The following is a 12983-nucleotide window of genomic DNA, read 5'->3' on the forward strand; positions in this document are numbered from 1 at the left end:
GGTTGTGAGGAATGAAGACTGGGAATATACATCACAAGTGGGGAATGAGAAGGAAAAGGATCGGAACCACTACACTCGATTCCATTATATGTTCTCCTTTTATTGTGATCTTGTGGTGTTTTGAAATTTTGAAATGATAGAATTGAACTGGATTGAAAGGAATCTGGTCATTTCTAACATCGTTATAAGCGCGAAAGTAATAGCTATATTCGATAGTTATGCGTCATGCGGTCATATCCGCGGTCGATCAGGTATTATGAGGATCAATGATACCAATGCAAATATTGTATCATACACAGCACACACATGAACATGCGTGGCAGAGAATACGAACGGTATCGTACGTCAGCTAATGTCTAATGATGGACTTCAGTTTTTCGTAATATTTGGTAAATATTTTCACCTGAGTAGAAGAGACAATCGCTCCTATTTCAAAACAGAGGCAACAGCAGAGTGTGATGAAAATGGACAAACTCAAGTAATTCGGCACTGGGTTGTCGTCAACCTGAATGAAATAATAATTGCTCCAAGTCTGAAAATGCTTATATCAGTACAGTCGAATCAATAGCAGGTGAATATAGGCGTAGTCACAAGCTCACGACAAGTGTTTCAAACAGTTTCGTAATCGTCATATTTTTGATTTTCATCCGCTAAGGACAAACGCATGTATCGCAATAAACGTTAGGGTTGACCGAACTCATTGGCCGCGAATGGATATTTGCTTTCTCAATGCATACAGAGCCGTCACTTGACCTATTCAAATTTTAACTTGTAATAATATAATACCGGCATATTTTAGACTAATCTGATACTATCTACATGGCTTACCCAGGGAGCGAAAGGCGACCACGAACCCTGGGAATTCCTGACTTCTGTATTGAAATGTAAGTCATTCATGTATTCTCGATATGTCTATGTATAATGCTTACTATGGTATCAAGTATACAGCATATAGATCGAATCGGAAAATGATGTTGCCACTTCGAATAGCGGTTACAGCGATATTCTAAATCAGTGTTTCTTAACTTTGTCGCCAGCGCCCCCCAAGGGACGTTTTGGATTTTGAAGGGGGCGATATGAGGGGCGCTGAGCTCAGGAGTGGTATGGGGGGCGCTGAAGAAAAATGACGTCGCAGTATAGGGTGCAGTGGGTAGATAGCATAACAACAGTTCTACATATCCCTGAGTTTTTGCAAATTAACATCACACCATCCCTACTAGTAGTTACTTTCAATTACTTTTCGTAAAGGAACCAGATGAAAAGACTCGAATCTCACCACTGACTTTAAAATACAAGCAGTGTTTCATTTACTCGCAATTTGCCTCGTCCGCGGGATGTTAGACACGCTTGCTTTATATCGTTGACTTATTATGCGTTAGATATAAATACACGTGCAGTGCTATAATAATATTGGTGATATCTTTTGGTTGACAGGGCCACCCATATGTGCCGGATAAGCTGGTATGCTCTATTCTCAACACGTTTTTTCTGCTGCGTGCTTTTGGGAATTCCTGCCATTATCTTAGCGATCCAGGTAATAGTGAGATTTGCATATGCGACGATAACATTCCAAGACTATCGCGTCACATAGGCCTACCCCAACACAATGAGACGTGTCTGCATAGTGTACGACAGTGGTTCTCCACCGCTTCCGACCTTCCTCTTGTATGATGACCGGTGGATTCCATACCGTGTACTTTGCGGGATCACAAGTTCGCTCGCAATTTCACTCGTATATTCAGATAAATCCAGTTCAGCACGTAGAAACGATTCTCTTCATGAAAGAAGAAATCCTTCGTACTTCGTACTATTTCCAACAAAACTAGTCGTCATTCCCATGAGGCGTTATTAGCTGAGTACAGTTTTAACGGAAATGACGCCCCGTTTGCTTCGGTTTGAAGCGCAAAATCTAATCCAGTGCTTCTGTAAGTTGCGCGAGTTGTTCTGTATCCCAATTCTTGAAAATTGCCTCATTCTGCCACTCGGTGGCGTACTGCAATTGCAAACGTTGCCACGCGATTGTTATTTATGCAAGCCTCATCAGAACCATTGGTTTGCTTTACTGACGCAATATGATATTAGAATATGTGGCTACATCAAAATTGCAACGCCGTTGGTTTTATCTTAATTTGTACTATATTTATGTTAATATTTTTTCATTAATATATTTCAGGCCAACAGTTTGCTTGCGCACGATCCACATAGAGCGCTTTCAAAATCGACAGCAGTCAAGGCATTGAACATCGTGGGCCTCGTCCTTGGGATTGTTACTTATGCCAGAGATATACAAAGCCAAGGAAGTCACAATAGACTTCCTTGGCTTTGTATATCTCTGGCATAAGTAGAAGCAGCGTATATTATTAATGGTATGGTAACCCCATGTTTTAAGCTTTGAATATATTTTGATCCAGTTATTATAAGGCTAGTACGGCAAGGCTGCTTGAACGTTTTGCATGACTCCAAGATGGGCTCTGCTTGCATATAATGATGTTGATCGACAGGATGAGTGATTTCACTTGTGACCTGCGAATTCACTATTTCCTTTTGCTCAGAGAGCCAACGTTTTCGAATTGCAACTTTTCTCGTCGCTACCAAGCAGTCTTGGGCAACTAGATAATTTTATTTGTGTAATTAGACTGGTTAGGATGAAAAGCCGGTAATATAATTCTAATCTAATTTGTGAAATTCTCACGCATACGTAAACCTACTAAACTACGCAAGTAGCGGTATAGCCCAGTCTATATTTAACATCCAAAATACAGGACCAAATATACGAAACCGCAGAATCTGTAAACAAATTGATATGATGCAATACCACTACTCACCTACGCATCCATGATATACAATTTTTGCCTGCTCCAATTGTTGATGAGTAATATAAACGTAAGGCTAAACGATATTGGTTCGATTTAAATCAGACCAGAGGATTGATTATATGAGCACTCGGCACTGTGAGCAGATTATAGGACAGAAATACATCGCTATTAGAGTAGTTTGACACTAGTTTACGGTAACGTTCAAGCCGATCAAGCGTTTGTCGTGAATTCATTTGTGATATAACTAAGTAGGCTCGGAGAAACGCACAATCATTGATTGACTGGTTGCTCTCACAGATCCGACCAGTACATCGCTTACAAGCCAAACTTATACAAGATACAAGACACAAGATAGTCGACAGTGATTACTTGATGACTTGAAATTGACACGTACATTGTGCTTCAAGTAAAGAGTAAATTCACATTGTTGAAGTCAAGACATTTTTGAATAGTGACTTGAGGCAAGTGAAGTCTGAAAAGAAAACTTACTCGAGTCACCGCCACACTGGATCATGTGGGTGGAGACGGGAGAGAGGACAAAAAGTTAGTAGTAATATAGGGAAAAACCAATATTACTGACGAAATTAATTAATCCTCATCTTGAAAACCTCGTGGGTCGTAACTCATCATCCATGCAGAACAAGGTTTCAGCTGTTCGTGAAAATATATTTTCTGCAAGTTACGTGTCGACTCGCCGCATTACCACAAAGCTCTCTCTCTCTCTATATATATATAAATATATTATCATGCATTGGAGTGTAACAGGCATTATCTTTCTTTCGAAAATTTAAACTCAAAAACTCGATATATACTTAATAGTAATTGAATCACCCGAATACAGATTCTTCATCATCACGATAGTCGTAAACGTCACCCTTTATAACGTAATGATTGCAATGGTTAACAAATATTTCTATGCAGACAAAGTAAGAGTGGTTTTGGGGGTTCTGAAGGCCACTGATTCCAAGCATGGCCTTGGTTTGTTCAGATTGGCTCTGGTTTTGGGGATAACCCAGGGGGCTATGTTGACTGAAGGCTCATATTTTTGCTGTGTGGACTGGATAAAAAAATCATCTCAATCGCATTTCAAAGTTCACAAAGTATATCTACTTGTTACTTTTACACACACACACACACACACACACACACACACACACACACACACACACACACACACACACACACATATATATATATACATATAGAATCGTTCCGAAAGACCTATATACGTTGCTGTAGTCTTGATTGCGTTTCTCTCGTCTAAGTAAGGACGCTCGACTGTTTCATGATTGCTATTACTGCGCAAATAGTCGTTAGCATTACACAAATATATCCCGTGGGTAGGTTTGGGCGAAAGTGCTCTCCATTTTTCAGTAACCAGCACGTCAAATCTGGAGGAGGCGCGCACAACAGTTTCAAATCGAAATTTGGGGTCGCGACCATCAAATGTTTGGGAACCCCTGATTTAAAGAAATGATTTACCAACAACTGTCAGAGAAACAGTATTCGTTATAATTGACTCATTTATATCATTAGATATCGGTTTTATTTATAATCATCACATTTTGGACAATTAGATAAATATAGATTCCGGTTCCACATGCAATTCCGACGATATTGAGGTTTCGTGACATGTCCGATTGTATCTTGGCTTTTCGCAGGTCAGTGCTCTTTAACTGTTGGGCCTGTATGAAAGTCGATGAGAAGCGTCAAGGCCTAGGAAAATCATTAGAAATGTAAATTTCGAACAGTTTCGAATGAAATTGAGTATTTTAACAAGCTGAGCTCGCGTTGCGCAAAGTGTAGTCTACTTGCAACCAGAGCTGGTCAAAGTAGTCAAGAAAGCTACTCAAGTAAAAGCAGAAGTAGCGATGAAAAAAATCTACTCAAGTTCGGGTAGAAGTACTTCTTTCATAAGCAACCTAAAGCTACTTGAAGTAGAAGTAGAATTGACAGACTTTAAATCTACTCAAGTAAGTAAGTAGTTGTAAAAACGATTGTAATTCGTTCGCATGGACTGTCGAAAGCTGCAAATGGAGTTATGCGGAAGGTGTAGAGAGCATGACTCATATTAATGCATCCCGAGAGGTGTCAATTTTTGCCAGAATAAGCAGTTGTCCACATCATGGGATGTATACGATAGTATTATGGAAATGCGATACTAATTCTTTGTTTACTCGAACACCCCGTTTTAGAGAATATCATGGCATGGCGCCATCCCCCATATAATATGGGCCATATTATAAGACCCCTAGTTCCGTCGAAGAGCAATACGGAAAAGTTGTGTCGGATGCGGCGTTAACACTTCACGCGATTAGTATACGTAATTTAAAATATGGCAGATCGTATAAATGCCATATAGTGTGTAGCTTTATTTTTGGAAAATATACGGCATTACTACCCTTGCTTTTATACTTCAACATGTTTGTTCTCCAGACAAAATAACTGAAACAATAATTAGAACTTAACGTATAATACTCGTTATTGAAGGAAAATACAAGTACTACATCAAAAAAGCGGAAAATATATTTCATATCTTTTGCCCAGAAAGTTTCAACGGTGGTCTGCTAAAACAGGTCCAACGTTTAAAAAAGTCAAAGTCCACTTTTCCAGATTAATACACGTCATGTTCTGCTTGATATAATATGTAATTGCTAGATTGCAAAACGGTATAGTTTCAAACGTTGTGGAGGGCCATACCTACTGTGATGAAATATTTGATATAGGCGACGATGCTATGTGAACGGAACCACGCAACCCGGTATCTAAATTATATTCAGAAATACTTCCGTTAAAACATATATTTGTCATACCATATCTAGTGTGCGCGAAGCGCAACGAAAATTCTGGGTATTACATGACTTTTATGAAAATTAAATGTTTGTACTACGTGAAAACAGCCCCGAAATTCCTTAGGCTATCTTTCTTATTGGGGGATATAACTATTTCTACTTGACAAACTGAAAATAGCAAAAAGTAAGTAAGTAGATCACAAAATATTTCGAAGTAGAAGAAGAAGTAGCGAAAAAAAGATTTACCTGAGTGAGTACCAGAAGTAGAGGAAAACTACTTGAGTGCTTCGAAAAAGTAGAAGTACTTCGTTAATGACCACCTCTGCTTGCAACATATTATCTACAGTAATATACCTTGAATAAATAACTGAAAATATGATGTAACGCGAGAAGCCGTAAGCTATTGTAGTTTGCATAGATGAACATTGTTATCGAATTATGTCCATATCGAGAGAGAGAAAATCAAGGTAGTCCGCTTTGAACTCAAGTACAGGTAGAAATAGCGTCCTTAATTTCCACTCGATCACCAGTAGACATACCGATTTTCCATACATGCCAAGTGAAAGTAGAAAATTATGGTCTGAAAGTACTCAAGTAAGTATTTTCAAAAGTACATGAGGTTGACTGATCGGATACGCTTAGCGGTAAATCGGACGTTTCTACTTCTAGAATTGCAATGGGCATCTTATCTATTACCGCAAAATGACTAATGACGATGCAAATTGGTGCTATTTCCAGATATAATTCGGGTACAGCGATATGGGGTCTTTTCGGCCAGTTGTTATGACTATTTCACAAAAAAAAGCATTGAAATGATTCCACAAAACTACTTTTTTCTGGACAAATTAAAGTGCAAGAAGTATAAGTAGTTTTTCTCCTGAAAGTATATGTACAGAAACTGCATGTTTGCTCTTATTGGCTGAAGTGCTTATACAAGAGCGAAGGTGTTGGTTATAATAATAAACCACTGTCCGGCTTTATGTGAAAATTATAATTACTAATTGTCTATCTCATAACCAAATCTCGATTGCCCAGTAGATCACGAGCAATCACTTACTATTTCGAGAGTACCGCCGCAAGTGACGTTCACTTGCATTCACAAGCTACTGCTAACGCTGATTTATGGAATCCGAAATCAGCTAAATGCGTGCTACAACAAAACAATTCGACTAGATATCTATGGAGCTAATCCCCAATCGACATCGATTCAATGCAGTTGCTAAACATTAACATGTCACGTATGAGAAATAAGTAAGAGGAATACGACTACACTTAAAAACGTTTATGAGCACACTTCAAATTAAGAATACGAACCCCAATGGACTAATGACCATATTCTGTTGAACGACAACGACTCCTACCTCTGCCGCCGGTATGAAAGCTGCAATCCCGATGATGAGGCAGCAGAAAAGCATTGTGAAGACTGATAGCAGCGAATAATCACGGATGTGTTGAGGCTCTTCCTGTTGATTTAAACAAAATGACGAATAGCTCCTTGTACAACTTGAATGAACCAACAATTTATATAACAAGTGGTCGACTCCAGAATTCCTACCTAAGTGTTGGAGGATTATCTTGGTTCTATCAAATCATTCGATCCGCCTGAGCGGTGTCTACCAAAAGCCCAGATCGCCAACGGGCCGTGCTATAGGTCGGCAGAACAGGAATAATTAAAATAGGAAATATCGGCTTAGCGTAAATATAGCAGTTGACACGCCACGAATACCAAAAACAGGAAAACAACAACGGTCTCGAATGGTGGGTTAGCAGTCTCAGGGGGGCGCTCGCTACAAATAGGGCGATGTGATGGCGCTGAGAGTAACAAACGGCGTTATAAATTACAAAGGTATCCAACAATTAGTTTTCTAACCTATCAATCCATTACGATTCCTGCCGTATACATCAAAATGAAGTTGATAATTGACAATACATAGTAATTAAGACTATTTTGTTGATACAATAATACTACCTGCCGAAGTACCTACTATAAATTTACATCACCTACACACCGATTTAAAGGCACACCCTTTTGAATTGCATACAACAAATGACCATCCAGGAATACTTGGTTACTTCCGCAATAAGATCCAGTAATTACTACAATCGAACTTATTTTAGTTGCTGTTTGCTGTAGGTTGTCATCTTAGGCGTAGCTGGGGAACAAAATACGCCGTTCATTTTCCCATTTTCGACATGTACAAATTGTACATTGTGACTCCATACGTGTCATTACGTCTCATCAGAGTCGGCTGAAAAACTTGATGTTTATGTGAATACTATGAATTATATGAACATATGCTTTGAGCTTAAAACAAAACAAATATAATTAAACTTCCACGAAATCTACATTTATCCAAATAGCGTGGTGGCACGACTCAAAACGACCCGTTGACCCACTTGTGGGCCATGACCCAATGGTTGAGAACTTCTGGCCTGGAAGTAAGATGGACCATGCTAAAAACTGAAGTGCAGTAATCATAAAAATTATTAACGATCTGATGTAAAGTGACCAATGTCATAGTCGAAAACCATGATTACTACAACAACAACATGCATTAGTTCATCGCTTTGTAGTCCGTCGGATATCCGACATGAAAAAGAGAAAAGCAATTTCGCGTGATTTATCAAATCCGGTGCCAGCGAACATCAGCAATATCCCTTAAAACAAATAGACACTTTACAATACCATCATTAACCGAACTCATATTTGCTTCATATCCGTTGCATAATTATGGTCGCTATTTTACAGCTCGGGCATATTTCGGGTGCCATGCTACTACAAGCAGACAGACATTCTAATTTCGAGAGTGGGTTCACTTTCTTTGGCATAGGCCCCGTTTAGCTTGGTAATGTGGCATTTGCACGTGTCGCGTAGTAACTTTACTCGACATGACATACAGAGGCACATGTATTTGACGGACTATCCTTCAAAAGTAACATTTCAATTTCCAAAAGATTTAGGATTAACGTTAAGACGTTCATGACTGTGTTACTGTTCAAGTAATAAACTGTACCTGCCGAAGTAAGTTCCAGGTAGACGAAGTGTTCGAAGCGCCTAAAGATGGTGACGTTGCATTCCAATCGACTATCTTGGAATAAGACGGTCGTCGACTCTCGCGCATTTGTGTTCTCTGATTATCGATTTGCTCCTCACTTGTGTTTGCAGTCTCTTCTTCCATTACAACCCCTGCTCGACTTTTTCATAGAATCATATGTTATAATTAACTTGAGTACAACTGAAAGTAGAACAGATCCATCTCGTCACATAGAGACCGGCACATGCCCAGTTGCAACCATATGGGTATACAGAATGTACTAAATATATAATTTCAACAACGATTAAAATAGGTTTATGCGAATGTATATGATTGAGAAGACACGCGCTCAAAACCTCATTCATGGTGTCATCGTTATAGACACTCAATAAACCAGTGACTCTCAACAGTTTGTCCGCGGACCCAGTATTTTCACAAAACGCATGCGATAACGCCCGTGGGTATAGCTGCCACATGAGGCATGAACCAGAATTGAGAAACAGATTGTTCAATGAAAGTATCAAATTCAACCTATTCCTTTCTTTCCAACAGCAAATCTAGAAGTTCTTCTGGGATGATGATTTAACCTGTAACAAGAGAAATTACACTCTGTGGAGGGATTTCAACCTCTTGGGACAAATTAGGAAAATACTTCGCAAATTATTTTTTGTGCGACTGCATGTGAATGTTCACTACTTCAATGATACTGTAAAGTAGAAAGTAGTTGGGGATATGTGTACGTCTATTACACGAGTAAATGGCGATAACAACTGAGTGTAATAACCATTAGCCATTAGTCAGTCTGCGTTGATCGCGAAGATGCATATTGCGAGTTAGAAAGCAGGCCGCGCTCTGTACTTACGAAAAACTGTTAAAATTACGCAACACCTCGGTCAACTCTACTTTTTGAAAATACTCAAGTATGCGTTGGAGACCTACATTTTCTACTTCTACTTGGAGAAATATGCATGATGCGATGACCAGGAAAGTCGGTTCTAGGTTGAACGAATTAGAATAATCATGTTTTAAATCATAAAGAATTGTTGTGGTTCATACATCATAATATGTGGGTTGAGTTCAGCAAATGTCGGTATTGTTTGTGCTATTTATGGTGTTTTTCGAGTACAATGGCAAGGCCGATATCCAATATTTTGATTCCGATGCTGCCGACTTCTAGCAAGGACTACTTCTAGGCTTTTGTAAGACGAATTTTGCTTAGTTTCAAGAAGCTTTTCTCATTTCATTCCAAGAAGGAGAAACACCAGGACAACTACTTTGTGCCCATCCATCTCTACGATGCTGCTTCACAAATCGCTATCGGAATATAATCCATCACGATTTTTGGCGAGATGAAACAGATAAATATTTCGAATTGACAGCAAAACCAAAATATCATGGCCCTTATATAAAAAATCTGTCAAATAGTTATCCATTCAAAATAGACCTGATTGGCTACATGTGTAAGACTAACACACTTGTATAATGTACATATATACGTTTCGTGGATATCGCAGAGTTATGTACCGAACTCCCTAATAACGTTTCATAAAATATAACTTTTTAGGTATGATGATCGCTCTTTTTTGTTACAAATGTCTCTTCACGTCAAGACGAAAAAGTTGTACGGTATACACGTACCCACAGTCTGAACTATAACGCTGGAATGTACAAATAAAGTTATCGTAATAATATTCATATTATACTTTCATCTCGACTTTGTGTGACTTATGCCTCGTACCCGAGAATGTGGATCAATTCCTTCTTGCTTGCCCAAAATACGATTGGCACCGGGAAAATATTTGATTGATTTTTGCTTGAACTTGAAAGTAGAGTTCACAACTGATAACCTTCTCATGCGGCCAAAACCATGCCGTCTAAGAGCAGGTGAGGAGCAGCGCAAACAGCAAGCGTATTGACCATTGTTGCGCAACCGATTGAGAATTCGCACTCTCACTCTCGCGCGCACTTGCTTCTGAGCTGCTCCCGGCATCGTTGCGTCCCAATACCGAACTCCGTTACAATGCAACATTCGAGGCTGATTTTTTTTTTGGGGGGGAGGGGGGTGGCTCCAAGACCACTAGCAGAATAAAATTTATGTTTTCGATATTAGTACCGCGGTAGCTTTCGATTGAATCCGTTTTATCAAATTTCACGTTCGGAAAGCCGGTCAAAAATTACCGTCAAATCGCCTTTAGCCAAATGGAAATTGTGACGTAGATCAATTTCATTGAGCCGTGAGATTTGCTTGTGCCCAAACCATACAGGACAGCATGGTAATAGTGCCACTATTAATGACGGAACACATTCGTGGATCTGAAATTTTTCCGCGCTTTGCGTGGCCATACCCAATATCAGTGACTATTCATAAGATGACTATGCACTGGCAATTTCGGTACGTACAATAGGCCGATATGAAGAGTAGAATAGTCCAGAGTTCATCGAAAATGCACATGGACAGTTTAACATATGTATTTTGCGTCCAGTTAGTTCATTACGGCTATACCCTGGAATGTGGCCGTATGATACATAAGTAATCGAAATGCGGTCGAGAATAGCAAAAAGGTTGCCCACCTCTGTTTTAGAGGCTATTTCTTGCTCTTTTTATTTCTCTATCGGGTCTGTTTTCTTGACCTTATGTCGCTGTTCTTACAGCGACGAGGAAAACGAGGAGCCCAGAGACCGGGACTTCAACCCGGGTCATCTACGTGGACAGCGCCGACGCTCACCACTACGCTATCTCCCTCGTCAACAGGTGGTAATATAACGGTCTGTCAACGTTCGTGTCCGGTTCGCCAACCTTACTAATTGAATTTCCGCTCGCAAAAGAATTTTAGTTAGTTATACTGTGTAAGCATTTCCGAGAACTATCAGCATTTCGCAAAATTCTTGAAATTTTGTACTAAAATTCCCTTAATTTTCAAATACTGGCCACTCGATCCATCACGGTGCATGCACGCAGCAAGAGGAGAATATTAAATAGAATTAAGAAGGGGACGTATATAACCAAGCCATTTACATCTTTTGAGACAACTCAATTTCTCATTTTGAGATTCCCAGCATGTCTAATGCTAACTTTCTGAACACAAGTATTTTCACGACAGAAGGCCACAAAAAGTAGCATCGCTTGACGAGGCCTGGTCGCCATTGTACACAGCCTCTTTCCCTATTGATGCCATCGTCTGTGTACGTCACACAGACAGATGTGTTGGCTTTCTATTGAGATTCATCGACTTATTTTAGGTAATTAGTACTTCAATACCCTTCACTGTTTTCTACAGTTGAATGCACTTCACCGTGGTCAATACGAGAATATTCATGTCCATCACCGTGACATTGAGGTGAATGCATCGTGGGAAGTACCTTTGAGTTTTAGGATTTTGAAACAGTGTAGATTATTGGTCCGCAATCGTAGGTTCCTAGTGTACATTTCATGTGATCGATGTTTTCTCCATTACTTGTGACCACATTCATTCTACTCCATGTTGGCAGAGAGTTTATGTAATTTTCGCCAAGCAGAATTTTTTATATAATTCATAACTGAATCGGTCAATGATATTAGTAATTGCACATATATTGCTATAACCTTTTTATCCTCTCAGAATTATCAGATCTTCCGATAGAAATGCAATTAAATATATTCGTCGTTGTACATCATTATTTCGTGACCTACTGTCAGTTATATGGTGAATAGATATTGAAATCGCCCATTCCCACTAAACTAAAACACGGACAAGAGTCCAAATTGGTATTTTTCACGAGCAAATAATTTTTCCTTGTGGGATGGCATTTGTCCTGTGTGTTACAGATTGACAGGACAGCAAGATTCGGCGCCAGAGATTTAGGCGACTACGGCAGTGGTTCTCAACCTTTTTTGACACGCGCCCCCCTTGGAGATGGTCAAAAAACTCGCGCCCCTCCTGACCTCCCTTGCATTTATCGTCATGTCAAAAAGAGCACATCATCTAATACAGAGGTGGGCAACGTTTTTGATAATCATGACCGCATTTCGATTGCTTATGTAGCGTAAGGCCGCATTCCAGGGCATAGCCGCAATGAACGATCTGGACGCAAAATTCCTACGGTAAACTGTCCATATCCATTCCCGGTGAACTCCGGACTATTCTACTTTTCTCAATGGCCTATTGTACGCACCGAAATCGCGAGTGGCAATGTTATGAATAGTTGCCGGGAGGTGCATATTGTCGCGCGGAGCGCGAAAATTTTTCAGGGCCGCGAACGAATTGCTATTTCTTGCCAATTCCCATTCCGGCTCAGATTAAGAAGGGCGCTACTGCATTAAAATAGAAAAATGAAGTCTTGTTGAATTGCGCGGAGGGCGA

General features: G+C 39.7%; 1 protein-coding gene across 2 annotated transcripts; it reads right to left on the reverse strand.

The window, feature by feature from the left end:
* Positions 1-4318: 4318 nt before the first annotated feature.
* Positions 4319-11842, reverse strand: LOC145453252 (uncharacterized). 2 transcript variants are annotated; one of them, XM_080331248.1, is made up of 4 exons: positions 11370-11842; positions 8623-9230; positions 6970-7071; positions 4319-4501 (listed from the first exon to the last, which is right to left on the reverse strand). In XM_080331248.1, the coding sequence occupies exons 2-4, from the start codon at positions 8785-8787 to the stop codon at positions 4349-4351; spliced, it is 420 nt and encodes a 139-aa protein (XP_080187374.1). In that variant the 5' UTR covers positions 8788-9230; positions 11370-11842; the 3' UTR covers positions 4319-4348. The 2 variants fall into 2 exon arrangements, with proteins under 2 accessions (XP_080187374.1, XP_080187375.1); XM_080331249.1 differs by having other exon boundaries at positions 4319-4532; positions 11370-11836.
* Positions 11843-12983: the final 1141 nt, after the last annotated feature.

This window comes from Botryllus schlosseri, chromosome 13, assembly GCF_051294905.1.
Source record: "Botryllus schlosseri isolate E-star chromosome 13, Bs_hap1, whole genome shotgun sequence".
NCBI lineage: Eukaryota > Metazoa > Chordata > Ascidiacea > Stolidobranchia > Styelidae > Botryllus > Botryllus schlosseri.

Excerpts from the sequence above, each read along its gene's own strand:
- LOC145453252 (XM_080331248.1), bottom strand. The coding sequence starts at position 8,787 with ATGGAAGAAGAGACTGCAAACACAAGTGAGGAGCAAATCGATAATCAG. Across the intron at positions 7,072-8,622 it reads CCTGGAACTTACTTCGGCAG|GAAGAGCCTCAACACATCCG; the intron begins GTACAGTTTATT and ends TTAAATCAACAG. Across the intron at positions 4,502-6,969 it reads CTTTCATACCGGCGGCAGAG|GCCCAACAGTTAAAGAGCAC; the intron begins GTAGGAGTCGTT and ends ACTTTCATACAG.